The sequence below is a fragment of the Budorcas taxicolor genome, chromosome 5, assembly GCF_023091745.1.
Source record: "Budorcas taxicolor isolate Tak-1 chromosome 5, Takin1.1, whole genome shotgun sequence".
In the NCBI taxonomy this organism is placed as follows: Eukaryota; Metazoa; Chordata; class Mammalia; order Artiodactyla; family Bovidae; genus Budorcas; species Budorcas taxicolor.
Window position 1 is genome coordinate 128,414,382 of NC_068914.1, and position 18,437 is coordinate 128,432,818.

Consider the following 18,437-nt stretch of genomic DNA (forward strand, 5'->3'; position numbering starts at 1 on the left):
TGTGCATTTAGTATCTACCTGAACTAGGGCAGGCATATTCTTTTCCCTGCCCCGTTTCCTGTCTCCTCTCTTCTGCCTCTTCCACCTGGTGCCAGGTGCCAGGAGAAAAGAGGCAGGAAACAGCCTGGCAGAGTACAGCCCACGTAAGGGGAAGGAGGAAAAGGGGGCAGCGGGTGTAAGGCCTAGGTTAACAGACATACTAGTTGGGCTTTAAAATAACTATTCGTGTTTTATGATGCGGATTAGAAGGACAGAGCTACGAGTAGAGACTCAGATGGGTGGTCCTACTAGTTATAAGCACGGGTCTGCCAGGCCTCAATTTTAAAAAAATACTCCCCCAAACCTTTATAGATAGTTTATCAACGCAGACTCTGGGCATACTAGAGTTATGTTTAATTGTTTCATTGTTTAACGTGCTAACTCCCCGAACGTTAACTGATTAATCTGTCTTCTAATTAATGTTTGAATGATTCTCCTCAAGTCTAGACTATTAAGGGCACTTCTATTTAAAAATAGTCTGTCGTCTGCTTGTACTGTCAGGTGCCATAGGTATATCTGAGGTCGCCGTTTTGAGTGACCCGCGATGGCTTCGAAATATACATAAAAATAACAACAGAAAACAACAGATCCGCCGCTCCCCCCACCCCCCCCCGCCCCCCGCCCCCCGCTTAATTAGTGGTGAAAGATTTTGTCGCGTTTGTCTGGGCTTGGGGCTAGCTCTCAGCCCCCGATTGTGGAGACTGGTAATCATCCAGGTGTGCTCAGAAAGCTCCGGGCCAGGGAACTGGCGGCCAGGTCTCTTCCGAGGTCCCCCAAGTTGCCTCCTACTTTGGGTGACTGCATGTTTATTTACTTGCAATAAATGATTGTAAATGAATGTACCCAAGTGCAGGCCGACCCCATGGGTGGCGGGATTTTCGCAGCTCCACCGTGTGGCCCCGACAGCAGCGGGCGGCGCTGGCCTCGGCATCGCCGGGGTGCCGAGCCCGCGCCGGCCGGGGTCCGAGCCCGCGGCTCTCGGCCTGCCCTGCGGCTGGAGCCTGGGGGCGGGCCCCGCGTGGATCCGCCGGCGCCCCCACCCGCGCGCGCCGAAGCACCTCCCAGAGCCAACCCCTCTGCCACTACGCCGGCCGCGCGTCCCCACCCTCCACGGCCCCAGCCGCCCGCTTCCTCCGCCGCGCCGGCCCCCGCTCCTCCTCCGCCGGCCTGGTCCGCCCCCTCCCCGGCCCGGGCCGGCCCCCCCCCCCCCCTCTTCCCGGCGGCGCTAGCAGGCTCGCTCTTCCCTCTTCCCACATCGCCCTCAGCCGCACTCCCGTCTGGAGAGGAATCGAGCGCCGAGCGCATCGATAGCTCTGCCCTCTGCGGCCGCCCGGCCCCGAACTCATCGGTGCGCTCGGAGCTCGATTTTCCTAGGCGGCGGCCGCGGCGGCGGAGGCACAGCGGCGGCGGCGGCGGCGGCGGCGGCGGCTTCGGTGGCGGTGGCGGTTCGGCCAGTACTCCCGGCCCCCGCCATTTCGGACTGGGAGCGAGCGCGGCGCAGGCACTGAAGGCAGCGGCGGGGGCCAGAGGCTCGGCGGCTCCCAGGTGCGGGAGAGAGGTACAGAGCGGACCACCCCTCGCGGCTCCTGCCGGGGTCCCGACCCTCCTCGCCGGCGCCGGGCGGGGCCGGCGGCGAGTGAATGAATTAGGGGTCCCTGGAGGGGCGGGAAGGGGGCGCGGGTGCGGGGCCTGGGCGGGCGGGCCGCCGGGCGGACGGGGCCGGTTGGGGGGGCGGTCTGCAGGGGGAGACGCGGCGACGCGGGGAATGAGGAATGGGCGGTGCGGGGCTGAGGAGGGTGAGGCTGGAGGCGGCCGCCGCTGGGGCTGCTTCCTGGACGGGGAACCCCTTCCTTCCTCCTCCCGAGAGCCGCGGCTGGAGGCGGCCGGGGAGAAACTCGCGGGCCGGGCGGGCCGCCCCTCTGGGCGGTCGGGTGCGGTGGAGGTTACTCCCGCGGCGCTCCGGCCTCCCCTCCCCCTCGCCGTCCTTCCCTCACCCTCCTCTCCGCTCCCGCACCTCTTCTTCCCTTGCTAGTACTGGGCTGCCTCGGTTGCTGCCTTCTCTGCTGCATCTCATCTCTGGGACGAAGGTATAAACTTCTCCCCCAAGCGCAGACTGGACGGCTTGTGGTCCTTTTTCAGTGTGTAGGGCGGATAGATGAGTAAGAGGCGAGGTCGCCTTTTGGAAGCGCAGGGGAAAGTGCTTAGAGACCACTGATGGAGGTTATTGTGTTTGGAAAAAATGCATCTGCAGCCGAGTTCCTGACGGCTCCCCTCCCCCCCGTATGGGCTGTGACATTGCTGTGGCCACAAAGGAGGTGGTGGAGGTAGAGATGGTGGTGAAAGAACAGGTGGCCAACACCCTGCAACGTAAAGCCTGGACTTCGTGTAAAGGAAAAAGTTAATCCCAGAAGGTCTGTTTTGCTTTGTCAAGTTAAAACACACACAGCAAACCCGCACGGCAGAAGCCCGGCTCTTTCCCTGCTAGTTGAGTGTGAACAGCGGTAGTTAAAATTGCACGTGAAGTTTAATTTGCCTGTTTTCCTTTCCCCCATGCCTCCTGTATTACCCTTATGCGTACAAATTGGACCCCCAGCCCAGGAGTTATTACAGTACTCCTAAACGGTTCCCAGGCCTTTTTTTTTTTTTTTCAAAAGCGACCTACAAGAGAAGTTAATTGTAGCAATCTGCCAGCCAAGTGCCTGAAATACTCTGAGGCATGTGCAGTGGTGCAGGTGAAGTCCTAAACTGGCCTTCTTAAATCTTGATATCCACCAAAACGAGTGGTTAAGAACAAAAAAGCATTTTCTAGTTTTTACTTACTATACATGTTTTTACTTACTATACATGTTACATTTGTAATGGAAGAAAAAATTGTTCAAAAGAAATTACAAAGGGAAACAATTCTGTTCATAGTCATCATCTCAGAATCAACCTTATGAGTGATGTCATTCTTAGGTGACTAAGGTCCAAAATGCTGACTCGAACGTATAGTGGACTAGAGATGTCAAAAATGGTTGATAGCAGTACTGTTTACCTTAGACTGTATCCGTCCACAGGCATTCCTGGTTTTAAGAAACAGTAGATGAAGTGATAATTCATTTTTTTTAATGGTCAAAAAAATGAACATTTTTTGCCTGAATGAAATGCTCAGTTCTGGTCCCAGTTCCACCCCTTACTAGCTTATGTAGCTTTGGACATGGAGAACTCCTTTGGCCTGTGATTTTCCATGGGAACCCATTTCTCTCTAGTGGATTAAAGAAACTTGATTTTTGAAATCCAAGTGAAAGATTTTTTTCAGAAATAACCACTGCATAAAAAAGTAGATCAGAAAGTGTGTGGTGTTGAGAATTCACATGTGCATCTGCAAGCTAAGCACTAATGCAGTATTTCTCCACAGTCTCCCCTAGACTAGCTCACTTACTGGCCATAAGGACTCTTCAGAATTACTGAAGATCCCAATGTGGAGTGTGTCAGTATTGCCACAACAGAAATTAGAATGGAGAATTAAACAATATTAATTCATTTAAAAAAGAAATAATTATCCCTTTACTTGATAACAGAAATAGAATATTTAATGAAAAGTAACTGTTTTCCAAAACAAATGCAACAGTTAGCGAGAAGAGTGGCATTGTTTCACACTTTCACTAATCTCTCTAATTGTATGGCTTCGTAGAAGATAGCTGGATCCTCATAGCTGCTTCTATAGTCAATGTATTATGATCACAGGTCTGGAAAATTCTACTGTATACACTTGTGAAAGAATAAGAGTGGGAAGGGTAAATCACCTCATACCATTATCATCAAACCAGGTTTTACCTCTTGGATCCTCTCCAGAAGTCTTAGGAACCCTGGTGGGTTCCTATACCACATTTTAAGAACTACTCTTCTAGGCTATCCAGATTTTATTGGAGGGGTGGGGTGTCAGGGAACTAGAGGATACGTTTTGGTGTGATTATCCTCACCTATCACATTTGCTAATGCCAATATTAGGAATGAAAAGAGGGAGCAAAACAGGACATAATGCGTGTTGGCGGTGGCCCTAGACAAGCCTCGGTGGCACAGAGCAGGCCCATGAGAAACTGTGATACAGCAATTGCTGGGCCTGTCTGCTCTTTGGGAATGGGTTCAGAAAGTAGAGCCAGAGCAAGGATGTGGTGGAGTGGTGGGGTGCCTACTGGGAAGATTCTTGGTCTTCAGTAAATGGGATGCTGCATGTGTATAATGTTGTATAGTATATCTGCACTTTCATTAATCTGGAACTACTTACCGTGTAGTACATTCTTGGACATTGACTACCAGTTCACGACTTAAATTTGTAGTAATGTAGTTATTGAGGGAAAGGAGGTTAAAGTAGATACATTCATTTCAAAGAGTTTGAAACTAACTAAAAAAATATTGTCTGTGTTGGTGCTGTTAAACCTTACCTGTTGTTGATATTTATCACTACTGTTGGGAGTTGATATATGACAAGCAGAGAGTAAAAGTCATGTGGGTTACTGTGATATAACTAACATCTTTTAGAAATTCTCTCATTAAAAGCATGCTTTTCTTTAAATATTATTTAATTCTATTTTCTGTGCAAAGTGCTTCAGCACTAGTAATAGCATATATTGTGATTGATGATCAGATGATCTACGCTGAATAGTTCACAATTCTCAAAGTTCTCTTATTTTTTACACCATTATTTTCCCCAGCAGATAATTTACAGATTACAGTGTCACCAGATATTGTCCTCATCTGCTTGGCGTCTCAGTTTTTATTTTCCCAGCATAGTGTCTAGCTTTGACAGTCCTCCTGCCACCCCAGTTTGATTCTTGCTAACTGTCCTGGAGAACGACCATGATGATGCTTTTAAAAAGTTTTCTATAGCTGTCGGCTCCAACAGAGACACTCAGCATATCCACTTGTAACTCTTAGGGGCCCACATCAGTGAGGAATACTGTGGTGGTAGCTGTCAACAAGTTCTGTGCGGTGGGTCCACGGGACATAGAGCAGCGCACTCAACACTTGTCCTGAGCGAAGTCATGGCTTGCTCCTCCGAGAGCCATTAACTGCTGCGGAACAGCAGACTGCTGGCTCTTTAGATAGAGCAACCTGAGTTGAAGGTAAAAGAACTGTGCACTCTGAATGCAGTGTTCTCAAATGCTGATGAAGGAGTTTGTAAACAAACTACAGTTCACTGCAATACACGTCTGTAGTCAACTGGTGTTTCCTTGAATTTTGTGAAGTATTTTGAAAATAATTTTCCGTATAAAGGTGAATTTGTGTATTGATAGAGCATTTGGGTTACATTAACCTCATGTGCGGCACATGTTCTAACTTAGTCACATTTTCGTTATTTTTATTATAAGGCCTGCTGAAAATGACTGAATATAAACTTGTGGTAGTTGGAGCTGGTGGCGTAGGCAAGAGTGCCTTGACGATACAGCTAATTCAGAATCACTTTGTGGATGAATATGATCCTACGATAGAGGTAAATCTTATTTTAATATTATGCATATTGACTTGTGCAGGCCCATCCTTTGGGTACAAAAAATGGTTTCTCTGATCATTTTCTCTAATTATAAGGCAGTTATACTAATCATACTTTTATTACATTAACTGAAATGTACTTGGGTTTCACAGCTTTACTTTGATGTTATAAGTAACCACAGATACGAGAGCCCAGCCCATCTTCTCTCAGGATAGTAATACTGTGACGTTCACTCTGTATTAGTGTATGTGTATTTTGATTGGAAGTGTATTGCACAGTTTTCTCAGAGAATGAAAATGTGAGTTTACCTCTCGTCTGTACGATGAGACATATCTAATAGTCATTTTTAAAAAGGTGGCTTTTGTTTTTATGGGGTTTTTTTTTTTTTGGTATTTTGATATCACATGTAGAAGTTGACACTGGTGATGCATAATCACTTGATAATTAAAAGCATTTGTCTAGTAGTATTTTCATATTTTCTTTTCACGTTGAAGTAGTGGAGAACCTACAACTACCTGATGCATTTTAGAAAGCTCATTCTTTGCTTCTGTGGATATGTATATCAGTTGATATATAAGGGTACCACCACCAATCCTTACCTTTGCTTTTCAGCCCTTTTTCAGTTTATTCAAGCCAGTGTTAGAATTGTTTTTTTTAATTACAAATTGATTAATTAGTAATTTTCAGACTTCTTCAGTTTTATGAAAATGAACCAAAGGATGGCTAACAGCAAAATGATAGAATAAAGGCCTGGCAGAGAGCTTGAGAGGGCAGGTAGTATTCCCCACTGCCTTCTGGCAGAACTGTACTCAGATGCTTGGAAGCAGATAAGGATTTATTTAATCCCAAAGACCTGCAGGAGAGACTGGCACGTAACTGTCCTTCTTAACTAATTTCCAGAATGTACTTATTAACATATTTCTTGCATAGTCTGAATCTTCCTGTTAAGTTTAACCTAGTACCAGCTCATTTTTGAAATAGATTTATGTTGTTAGATTATTTCTTAGACTTCTTTATTCCAGGTTAAGCAATCCTAATCCTTTAACTTTTATTCTAGATCTGATATTGCCAGATTTTTAATCAGCTCTGAAAAATTTCCCAGAACTTTCTGAGAGTCCCAAGCTGTAGAGTCTAGAACAAGTCAAAATGCCCTGTTAGGTACTATGTGTGTAATGTCTTAAAAAAAAAAACCAAAAAACCTTGACTGCACTCAGGTAGTTTCTGAGGACATTGTTGGCCATGGGAAGATGTCTGTGCAGTGTAGCATTTTGAGGATTGAGTAGATAACTGTTCATAAGGAAATGTCAAATATTTTTGCTACTGCAGGAAAGAAGATGAAGAAAAACATCCTTATTGGCAAAGATCTGAGTTAAATACAGAATCAACTTTTACATGGCTTCCAGGTTTAATAATTTTGCATTAGTAAAAAGGAGAGTCTAACTTAAGTGGCCCACCTATGTAAGAGTCATTCTGTATTTCCTCTTGGCAAGTCAGTTCAGTGCTGATGGGTTTATTTTTTACTTTGAGGAGGATTAAATAGTTCACCTGTTCCTAAAGCCAGCATACTCCACCATTTAAATTGGAAGTAAAAAGGAGTTTTAATAGAATTTAAGTTAAGCAAAGCACAGTGGTTTTCCTGGGATTCCGGAATATGATTGTAGCAGAAGTGCCCATCTTCTCTGCAAATCTGAGGAATTCCATTATGCTCTGTTTCCTATCAGAGGTCAGGAATGATATATTAAGAACGTGATTAGAAAAAAAAGCTTAGGAAACCTTTTGGTCAAAATTGTTCTAAGTGTAATATAAATTTTAAATAAAGCTAAAAGTCTGTCCTTTATTTGGGGGAAAGAAAAAGCTTATAAATTCAAACCCATTAACTCTGATATGATTTCTGCCAAATCAGAAGACTTGACCCAGGGAACCATTGATTACCTGCGAACTTTGAAACTGACGTCCGTCACTAGAGTAGTCACCTGGGAAAAGGTTTCGGAGATTGTCTCTTATCTCCCAAGTGGCAGTGAGTCTCTGAGGGAACTGACACATTAAATTCTTGGTGTAGTTCAACTAGAAGAAAAGCAGGAGAATCCAGTTGTTTATTTTAATAAACAAACATACGTGACATTTTTATAAAAAGTTGAAGAATAGTGAGCATCACTACTGCTAAAGTTTTTGATTGGTGGACAGCGTAGGTCAGAAAAAATAAGAGAGGACATAGACTTGGCACATTTGGAATTCTCATCAGTTTTTCTCCCTTAAAACAATGGGAAAGAAGTTTAGAGAAAAATTTCTAATTAAGTAATGCCTTATTTTCTAGTTGTTTAGAATTTTCAGAGATTTATACTGTAAGAAACGTGGTCATAGTTTCATTTTATTGATAACAATGGTCTCTGAGAGGTTGTAACTTGCTTAAGGATATTTAGCTAGTAAGTGATAGAATTTTAAGTTTCTTGAGATCAAGTTAAGTGGAATTCCCACTGTTCCCTTTTATAGCTTTTTAGAAATGAAAAAACTGCCCTTCAAGGTAAGAAAATATTAAATATTGGAGGCTGATTCGGATTTCCCAGTATATCAAAATTTGAACTCAGCATACTATCTGATGGCATCCTAATGGCAGAGATTGATACAGAATTGGGTATGATGCATGGATGGAGCATGTTTATATCTGCATGATAATCACCTTTGCTTCTATGCTGAGAAGATTTTATCTTTATCTTTTATGAAGCTCATCTACGAGTTCTGAGAGAGAACGAAAGACCTTTTTAGCTGTGCAGGATTATTAAACACAGTCCTCATACAGTACTAGGCTGGAAATAATATGTACTTCTATAGTTTGGAGGTCATGGTTATTATAAAAATACATTCTCTGAAATGTGTTTTCTAAGGTAAAATTTGGTGGAAGCAGGAAAATGGAAGTAGAGATTGGAAGGATCAGGTGGTCAGTTAGCAAATATATAACAAGTATCTACTGGATATAATATAAAAATAGATATAAGAAGTATTTTCTCCCGGCTCCAATTCATTGACATCTGCATGCTTCTGTTAATGTGATATTTATAATTCAGTCTCTGATGAAACAGTTCTTTCCTCAATAAGGAAGAATGGATTTGTAATTGGATTGATTGGTTCCATCTTTAGCGCTCTGGGCTGCTTATTCGCCAAGATATATCAGTTTCTCTTTGAAAAAAAAAAATTCCATGTTAATTGTGTAATTTACTTGCTGATTAAGGTATTTAAACTTTAGAGAATTAAATCAGTATTTAAGAGGAATTTAAGAAAAGCACTGTTTAATGATATAAGCTGCTAATTTTCTTTTTCTTTCATTCCTTTCTTTTTTGTTAAAAAAAACAAAACACATGTATCAGTAGTTACTAAGGAGGAATGGGTGGTGACTTTGCCCCTCAGGGGACATTTGTCAATCATCTGGAGACAATTTTGGTTGTCACAACCTGAGGACAGGGACTGCTACTGGCATCTATAGTGGATAGAGGTCGAGGGTTCTGTTAACCTCCCTGTAGTGCATGGGACAGCCCCCCCCCAAAATGATATGGCCCTAGATGTCAGTAGTGCCCAGGCTGAGACCCTAATATGCATTACATACAGATTTAAACATTCTGTAAGTTGTGAAATTCAAGTCTATGAGAGTGGTTTATGTTAGATTTTTTTTCTTTTAACATGGTATAGATGGAAACCTTTCATTTTCTAAACTAGCAGTATATTAGCTTACTCTGGAGTTCTGTAGAAACATTCTGTTGTTTTTAAAACAAGGTACACAGCAGTTTTGTAAATGCCTTTCTTTCTCTTCAAGGCTGTGGCCTCTCTTCAACCACCCCCCCCTTTCAACTGAGTGCCCTCTACTGGTCAACTTACTTGCTTTTATAATAAAAATTGAAATCCTAAGTTTGGATGTTTTTTTTAATTAACCTGTGGGTATAAACAATTTATAACTATAAATTTTACTTAAAAGTCTTATTTTATATAATGTTTTAACAATCTAAAGTATCAGTTTTTCTCTGCTAGTATTAAGATTACTGTATGGAGTAGTTGCTGCTGCTGCTGCTGCTAAGTCGCTTCAGTCGTGTCCGACTCTGGACTAGTTAGGCGTAAATAAATATGTGGGTGAATATTTTTAACTAAGAGTGGAAAAGCGGCAGTGTGAAGAAAACAGGGTGGTGCCCTTGTTAACATTGATTGAGGCTGCTTTGTCTGAGGGGACAAGAAGTGGCACTTTAGGTCTATGAGTTTCTTTTGGCGCACACAGGAGGTACCTCACGGAGTTCAAAGCTTAGTGATGAATTTCGTGGGGTGTTAGGAATGGCCTATTCAAAAGCGGAAAGCTGAAAGATAACATGTGCAGTTTTATAGGACTGTAGAATAATTGAGAGTACCTTATTGTGTTAATTTGTTTTTAGAATAAACTAACACAAAATTCAGGTACTGTATTTAGGTCAACTTAAGAATATTTATTTAATAATAACTATTTATTGAGACCTGAATGTTAAAAATTATTGGGCATGTTTTATTCTAACTTGGGAGTTTTTATAAATACAAAGCTTTAAAAACATTCAAATGAAAGTTAGCAATGGAAATAAAAGGAAAACTTTTTATGGTTTGGCATCTCATAAGATTCTGGTTTACCATGTAATTAATTTCTTAATTCCATAAATGTTATTCAGTGCCTACTCAGTACCATGCAGCCTTCTTAGGGTCTACACATACATTGAGAAACAAAAGGGACCACCAGTTCATTGCCGTTGTGGAGCTTATTAGTCTTAGATATATTTGGAAGCAGATCTACTGTTTATAGACGCTAATCCTAATTAATGTAACTTAGAGGCTTTATGCTTTAGGAGGGCAATAGATTTCTTATATCTTAATTATGTTATCTCATAGTACCTAGGTTTATGGAACAGTTATTGTGATCTTAATATAAAATTAAAAATGGGTAGTAAAAATAAAATATTTGAGAGGATTAAATAGGGATACAGTGCTTACCTTAGGTAATTTATGAACTTTCTATTTGGAACATTTCAACATGCGAAGAGTTGACTCATTGGAAAAGACTCTAATCCTGGGAGGGATTGGGGGCAGGAGGAAAAGGGGACGACAGAGGGTGAGATGGCTGGATGGCATCACCGACTCGGTGGACGTGAGTTTGAGTGAACTCCGGGAGTTGGTGATAGACAGGGTGGCCTGGCGTGCTGCGATTCATGAGGTCGCAAAGAGTCGGACACGACTGAGCAACTGAACTGACTGAACTGAAACCCATGGAAAGGTAGTTTAAAAAAAAATTGTACAGTGAATACCTCTTACCTTTAAACTACACATACTTGCTTTATGTGTGTATACCTCTCTATGAGCACCCATAAGTGCTGAGTTACCTCAGTCGTATCCGATTGTTTGCGACTCCATGGACTGTAGCCCACCAGGCTCCTCTGTCCGTGGGGTCCTCCAGGCAAGAATACTGGCGTGTGTTGCATGTTCCCCTCCAGGGGATCTTCCCAGCCCAGGGACCGAACCTGCTCTCTTATGTCTCCTGCATTGGCAGGCAGGTTCTTTACCACTAATGGTACCTGGGAAGGCCTATGTGCACGCACATACTTGAATACGTATTATTTATGTTTGCTGAATTCTTTGAAAGTAAGTTGCATGTACACATACATACTTGAATACATAGTATTTATGTTTGTTGGATTCTTTGAAAATAAGTTGCTTATGTTGGGACCCTTTTCCTCTGGATACAGGGGTCTGCAAACTACGACCTGCCTGTTGGCCCAGTAAAGCTTGTTTCTGTTTTTGTCAAGTTTTATTGGGGCATAGCTGCTTGTAGTGCAGCTTTTGCACTACAGTGGCAGAGTTGAGTGGTTGCAAGAGACCAATTACTGTCTAGTCCTTTTTGGAACAAGCTTGCTGACTGTCCTCTAACAGCAAGCATAATTTCTTGTATAACTCCAGCACAATGACAAAATATAGGAAGTTCAACACTGATAAAAAGTCTAAATTTTATCAGTTTCCAGAATGTGCTTTTAGCAGTTTTTTTCCCTCTGATCTCAGGATCACAAATTAACTGTCGCATCTCACAGTCTAGAAGGTTCCCAGCTTTTCTTAGTCATTCGTGGCAGTGGCACATTTTGAAGAATTCAGGCCAGTTGTTTTGTGCAACATCTTCTCATTTAGTTTTGTCTGATGGTTTCCCTATGGTCAGGTTCAGATTGAACATTTTTGGTAGAAATACTCTGAAAGTGATGTCATACCCTCCTTGGGGTATCACATCAGGAGGCACAGTATGCTGGCTTGTTGCATTATTAATGGTGTTATGTTAACACTGGTTAGTGACTAATGTCATAGCTATCTTGTATCTATCAGTTTTATCTCTGTGAAGGTATCTTTAATTCTTTATAATAGGTACTCTGTGGGGAGATGCTTTGAGACTGTAAATATCTTGTTCTCCAACAAACTTGTACCCAGTGGGTTGTAGCATCCACTGATAATTCTCACCATGTTAAACTACCACCATCTTGATGGCAAAATGGTGGGTAATCTGACTCTGTCATTATTTCTGCAATTATTATTTCTCTCCCTTCTCTTTGTTTGTTTGGTTTGTATTTATTTGTATCAGTAGTGACCCACAGGTTCTTTTTTTATTTGATGTTTTAAAGTCTATTCCTGTAATCACTGATTTTATGCTCACATTTATTTTTGAGATGACCAATGAAATTGCTTTTAAGCTGGCCTCTGTATCTTATTGACATGTCTCCATCAGTTTTTGAACTCTTTCTTACTTTCTGGCACAGTATATCCCAGGTTCACTTTGCCTGTCCCTGTCCCTGTCTTGGACTCAGCCATTTGTCCAAAGGGCCCTAATTCATTTTAATAGGGAATGCTGTTTAGACATCAAGACCTGGGTATTGGGTGTGCTTGTGGCTACTGGGATGTCACTGCTTCTAGACCCGTTTCAACGGACAGAGCTAAGAGGTAGATTTTATTTGAAAATCGTGAGTTCATTCTTCCTCTGTATCTTTCTTTACTATATGTAAATTTTGAATATTAATCAACATTAATTAATGTTAAACATTAGACAGCTGTGGAAATAAAAATGATAATATCAGTTAACACAGATTGAATTATTTAACATTAGGTTAGCTTTTCTATTTGTGGACTTGGGATTAAATATTTTTCTCCATTAACAAAAGTAGGGATTCTTTTCACTTTTTCAAAGCATTCTTAAACCATTTAGGAAAAAGTCAAGCTGTTTGGCTACATGGAAATTAAGACATCTTTAACAAAAATACAAGACAGGTGAACTGGGGAAAACTATTTGCATCATCTATCAAATCAGGACTTTCTTCTGTATCTGAATCAGAAAAAAGCAAACATCCAAAAAGATGAAAATGGGGCCGGGGGTGGGGGCTAAGCACACAAATAGCCAACCTATCCACACTCACACAGAAAGTGATGTAGAACTATATTAAGGGATACTTCATTAATATGGTAATGCAAGTTCAAACAATAACTTTTTTTTTGCCTGCACTCTGCAGCTTAGGGTATCTTAGTTCCCCAATCAGGGATTGAACCCATGCTCTCGGCAGTGACAATGTGGAGTCTTAACCAATAAACTGTCAGGGGATTCCATAAGTAACACTTTTTATTTTCATGATGGCTAAGATTAGAATGATAGCACACCTGGAAAGGTATGGAAAAATGTGTACTCTTTATGCTGTAGTGGGAACATACATTATTGTAAACTTCTCTGGAGGTCATCAGTTTAGCAATACATATCAAAGTGGAAAGCACATGTCAGTCGATCCCACTTACAGAAATTTACCTGAAAGATTCAATTGGATAAATGTTTAAATGTATATCCAGCAGTGTTTATTGCACTGTTAACAATTTTTAAAAGTGAAAATAATCTACACATCTACTAGTAAGGAATGGGTGAAGTAAGTTATGGTATATTTATGTAAATGATATTACACAGTTGTTGGAAGGGATTAAGTAGATCCGTATGTACTGACATTGAAAAATGGTTCATTATGTAAGAGAAGCTGTATCATAGCCCTTTGTATGGGAATATGTACATAAAATATGGTAGGACATATGCCACACTCTCCGTAGTATTTTTTTTTTAAATGAGTATATACTGTTGGAGAGGGAAAAATACATCCTCATTTTTGAGGGAGAAGAGTCACTAGAGTATTAGGTACTATTAGATTACTTCATATTTATTTTCTTCCCCCTTCTAAAACCTTGAGGAGTTGAATAATACAGATGTATTAGAGATAAAAATGTACAAAGAAATTGGTATTAGGCCAATTAAAGAATAGCTGAGAGGTACATAATTGAATATATGAAAATTATATTGGCATTCTGTAATTATTAAGATTGGATCCATGATGGAGCCATTCTGACCTTGGCATCAAGTGATAATTTGTGGGAGAATGCCACATGACTTCAACAGGTTACAGGTATAGGCTTATAATATCCTTATTTTTAAAATTTTGTCATTCAAATTTTCCTTGAGTTTATTCAGATTTTTGAACTAGTTTTATCTCTTGGGCATAGTACCCATTTTATTCTCTAGTCCTAAGCTAAGAGTCGATGGGTTTTTATAATTTCAAATATCCATTATTTGAAAGAAGTTTTTGTTTTCTTTATTCTTACTTTTAATGAATGTCTTAATCAGAATTCTGCTGTGAGAACAAGCTCTTTTAACACCCTTGCTCCCTAATCAATACAGAAATCCTTCATAAACCTCAGAGTTTTAGCTCTTTTTCCCTGGATCTTATCTAGCTCCATTATATTTATTTTGAAATACAGTGAGTGGTTTTGGGAAAAGTAGTCCAGGTGTAGATGTTCAGTTAGCTTTTTATAGGACTTTTCAATTTATAAAGGAATTTTCGTGGTCTTTAATTCTAACCTGTATACAAAGTCCTGTGTATTATTATTTACCCACTTTTACAGCTAAAGGAATGAGAGCTTAGGGAACACTAGAGATTAAGTAGTTTGTGCATACTCACACACCACAAGTGGCCTTCCCTGATGGCTCAGGGGGTAAAGAAGATTGCCTGCAGTGCAGAAGACACAGGAGATGTGGGCTTGATCCCTGGGTCAGGAAGATAACCCTGGAGAAGGAAATGGCAACCCACTCCAGTATTCTTGCATGGGAAATCCCATGGACAGAGGAGCCTCATGGGCTACAGTTCAAAGGGTCACAAAGAGTCGGACATGACTAAGCGACTGAACGCAGGCACGCCACAGGTAAGTGGAGTTCTGCAGCTGCCACATATGCAAGGTTCAGGAGTATATCTCTAGTTTGGATGACTTTGGCCCTGAGCATCAGACCTGTGTGTCAAAGCTGCCTGCAGGTCATAGCACCAGAGCAACCTGCAAACGTATGAAATTCAACATGCTTCAGATTGAACCCATCTTTTCCTTTCCCCTTCCTCTTAAGTGCTCATCTCTAAACAGTTAGCTGTGCCATTTAAAACAATGGAAATATAATTCACATAACATAAAATTCACCCTCTTAAAATGTACAGTTCAGTGGTTTTTAGTATATTCACAAAGTTACGCAACTATCACCATCACCCTGTTTAAGTCTATACCAATTAGCAGTTATGACCCAAACCCTCCTCCAGTCAGCCCCTGGCAACTATTAATCCATTTTCTGTCTCTGTGGATTTGCCTATTCTGAATATTTCATTTAATTGAAATCATGCAATATGTGGCCTTTTGTGTCTGGTTTTCTTCATGTAGGATAATTTTTCAAGGTTCATCTATGTTGTCATGGTTCGATACTTCATTCCTCTTTATGGCTGAATAATATTCTCTTGTATGAATATTTCTTTATGTAGTCATCAGTTGATGGGCATTTGGATAGTTTCCTCTTTTGGGCTATTTTGAATAACAGTGCTGTAAACATTGCTGTAAGGGATATATGAAGGTTTTTCTGTCCGTTTCACCCGTTAAATATTTATTAAAACTGTTTAATCTTCTCCATCTTACTACTGTTGCTGCCTTACTTCAGGTTCTTGTAAAAGCTTCTGAAACTCATCTTTCAGCCTCTAGTCTGGGCTCTTTCTATAATTTGCCATAATAATGCTGTGAACCATAATAATAGTGAATCATGTCAATTTGGTCCTCCCCCTACTTAAAAACCTTTTCATGACTTAGTATACAGTGAAGTTCAAAACTTGTTAATATGGCTTATTAGACCTTCCATAACCTGACCTCTGCTTGATGGTGCAGTTTCACTTCTAATTGCCTATAGTCTCTTAGAGGGACTTCTTGGTTCCATGTACTGAGCATGCCCCTTCATGTTTCTGTGCAATCTCTGCGCCTTTCTGCCTGGAGTGGTCCTCCTGTCTTTCTTAATTCATATAAGCAAAGTGGATCTCTTCTTTTATTTGCCATCTTGTTCTACATAGGCGTTTTGCATCTATTTCATTGAGTTGTAATCATGTGTTTACATTCATAGCTCTTTCACCAGACCTAGTTCTTTGAGGTTAGAAACTATTAATGCCTGGCTCAGTATGATACCTAGTAGATTTTTAGTAAGTGTTCCTGTGATGCAAGGGAGGAAGGAGTAGGTAGGTCTGAGCGACTTCACTTCCACTTTTCACTTTCATGCACTGGAGAAGGAAATGGCAACCCACTCCAGTGTTCTTGCCTGGAGAACCCCAGGGATGGCGGAGCCTGGTGGGCTACCGTCTATGGGGTCGCACAGAGTTGGACACGACTGAAGTGACTTAGCAGCAGCAGCAGGTGGGAATGAACTAAAAAATAAGCCTGTGTTGGTATGTCCCAAATTCTTTGTTTCTGTATTGTAATTCTGACATACCAGGCTATTGTATGTTTCTAGCGGTCTTTGAGAACTAGCTGTGTACAACCACTTTTGATGATTTATAACCAGTGTATGGAATACACTTCCCTGATAGCTCAGTTGGTAACGAATCCACCTGCAATGAAGGAGACCCTGCTTTGATTCCTGGGTCAGGAAGATCCACTGGAGAAGGGATAGGCTACCCACTCCAGTATTCTTGGGCTTCCCTTGTGGCTCAGCTGGTAAAGAATCTACCTGCAATCTGGGAGACCTGGGTTCTGGGTTCATGTATGTTCTTACACATACATCATTCTATGATAGAATCTTTTAGAAGGGTAACAGAATACTTGAGCATTGAAAGAGTAAGTTTCTCAATTTTTTCTGTTGGTGTTATAGAGCTGTGCATGAAAAATACTTCAGTTCAGTTCAGTTCAGTTGCTCGGTCGTGTCCGACTCTGCGACCCCATGAATCGCAGCACGCCAGGCCTCCCTGTTCATCACCATCTCCCAGAGTTCACTCAGACTCACATCCATCTTACGATAGCACAATAAGAAAATCTCACAAATATTTCAAAAGTAAATCCTCAAAGAATACATTAGCTGACATTTCCAGCAGCCCTGTTCATATTTACAAGAGCATCTGATGGAATCAGCAGCATGAAGATGGAGATTAAATGGGATAAGGCTTGTAATATGCTTATCACAGTATCCTACATATAAATAAGGGTTCAGTAAGCCTTGGCTGTCATAATTACTATTAATAGTAATATGATTACTCTTAGTAAAAGTTAATAATTTCTTTAGATTTTGTGTTTACTGTAAGATGTCTTCTCATGACAGGGTTAACTGCCTTAGTGGAAAACTCAGCTGAATATGTTAGAAGATGAACATACTGAATAACTTGATTACTGTTAATTATAATAGAAAAATGACAAGATGAGGTCCTGATAGTGAATTTATCTCATTCTTAAAAGATTTATTCCTGACTTTCAAATTCCTCTGTTGTGTCTACATATCAGTTTCTACACATAAAACAACACTTGAAGGCACTTTAATAAGTTGGAAGACACTTTAAAAAACGTCAGTTGGTTCAGTTCAGTCACTCAGTCGTGTCCGACTCTTTGTGACCCCATGAACTGCAGCACGTCAGGCCTCCCTGTCCACCAACTCCCGGAGTTCACCCAAACTTACATCCATTGAGTCAGTGATGCCATCCAACCATCTCATCCTCTGTTGTCCCCTTCTCCTCCTGCCCCCAATCTTTCCAAGCATCAGGGTCTTTTCAGATGAGTCAGCTCTTCGCAGCAGGTGGTGAAAGTATTGGAGTTTCAGCTTCAGCATCAGTCCTTCCAATGAGCACTCAGGACTGATCTTTAGGATGGACTGGTTGGATCTCCCTGCAGTCCAAGGGACTCAAGAGTCTTCTCCAACACCACAGTTCAAAAGCATCAATTCTTCTGCGCTCAGCTTTCTTTATAGTCCGACTCTCACATCCATACATGACTACTGGAAAAACCATAGCCTTGACTAGACGGACCTTTGTTGGCAAAGAAATGCCTCTGCTTCTTAATATGCTGTCTAGGTTGGTTATAACATTCCTTCCAAGAAGTAAGCGTTGTTTAATTTCATGGATGCAGTCACCATCTGGAGTGATTTTGGAGCCCAGAAAAATAGTCAGCCACAGTTTCCACTGTTTCCCCATCTATTTCCCATGAAGTGATGGGACCAGATGCCGTGATCTTCATTTTCTGAATGTTGAGCTTTAAGTCAATTTTTTCACTCTCCTCCTTCACTTTTCATCAAGAGGCCCTTTAGTTCCTCTTCACTTTCTGCCATAAGGGTGGTGTCATCTGCATATCTGAGGTGATTGATATTTCTGCCGGCAATCTTGATTCGAGCTTGTGCTTCTTCCAAGCCAGCGTTTCTCATGATGTACTCTGCATAGAAATTAAATAAGCAGGGTGTAAATATACAGCGTTGACGTACTGCTTTTCCTATTTGGAACCAGTCTGTTGTTCCATGTCCAGTTCTAACTGTTGCTTCCTGCCCTGCATATAGGTTTCTCAAGAGGCAGGTCAGGTGGTCTGGTATTCCCATCTCTTTCAG

The 18,437-nt window shown here is 41.3% G+C and overlaps 1 protein-coding gene across 1 annotated transcript in view; it reads left to right on the forward strand.

The window, feature by feature from the left end:
* Positions 1–1,520: 1,520 nt before the first annotated feature.
* KRAS (KRAS proto-oncogene, GTPase) overlaps positions 1,521–18,437 on the forward strand; it is a 39,618-nt gene continuing 22,701 nt past the window's right edge. The window contains exons 1-2 of the mRNA XM_052640364.1: positions 1,521–1,597; positions 5,391–5,512. Of these exons, the coding sequence (XP_052496324.1) occupies positions 5,402–5,512 (111 nt within the window). The 5' untranslated portion in view covers positions 1,521–1,597; positions 5,391–5,401. The remainder of the gene's footprint in view (positions 1,598–5,390; positions 5,513–18,437) is intronic.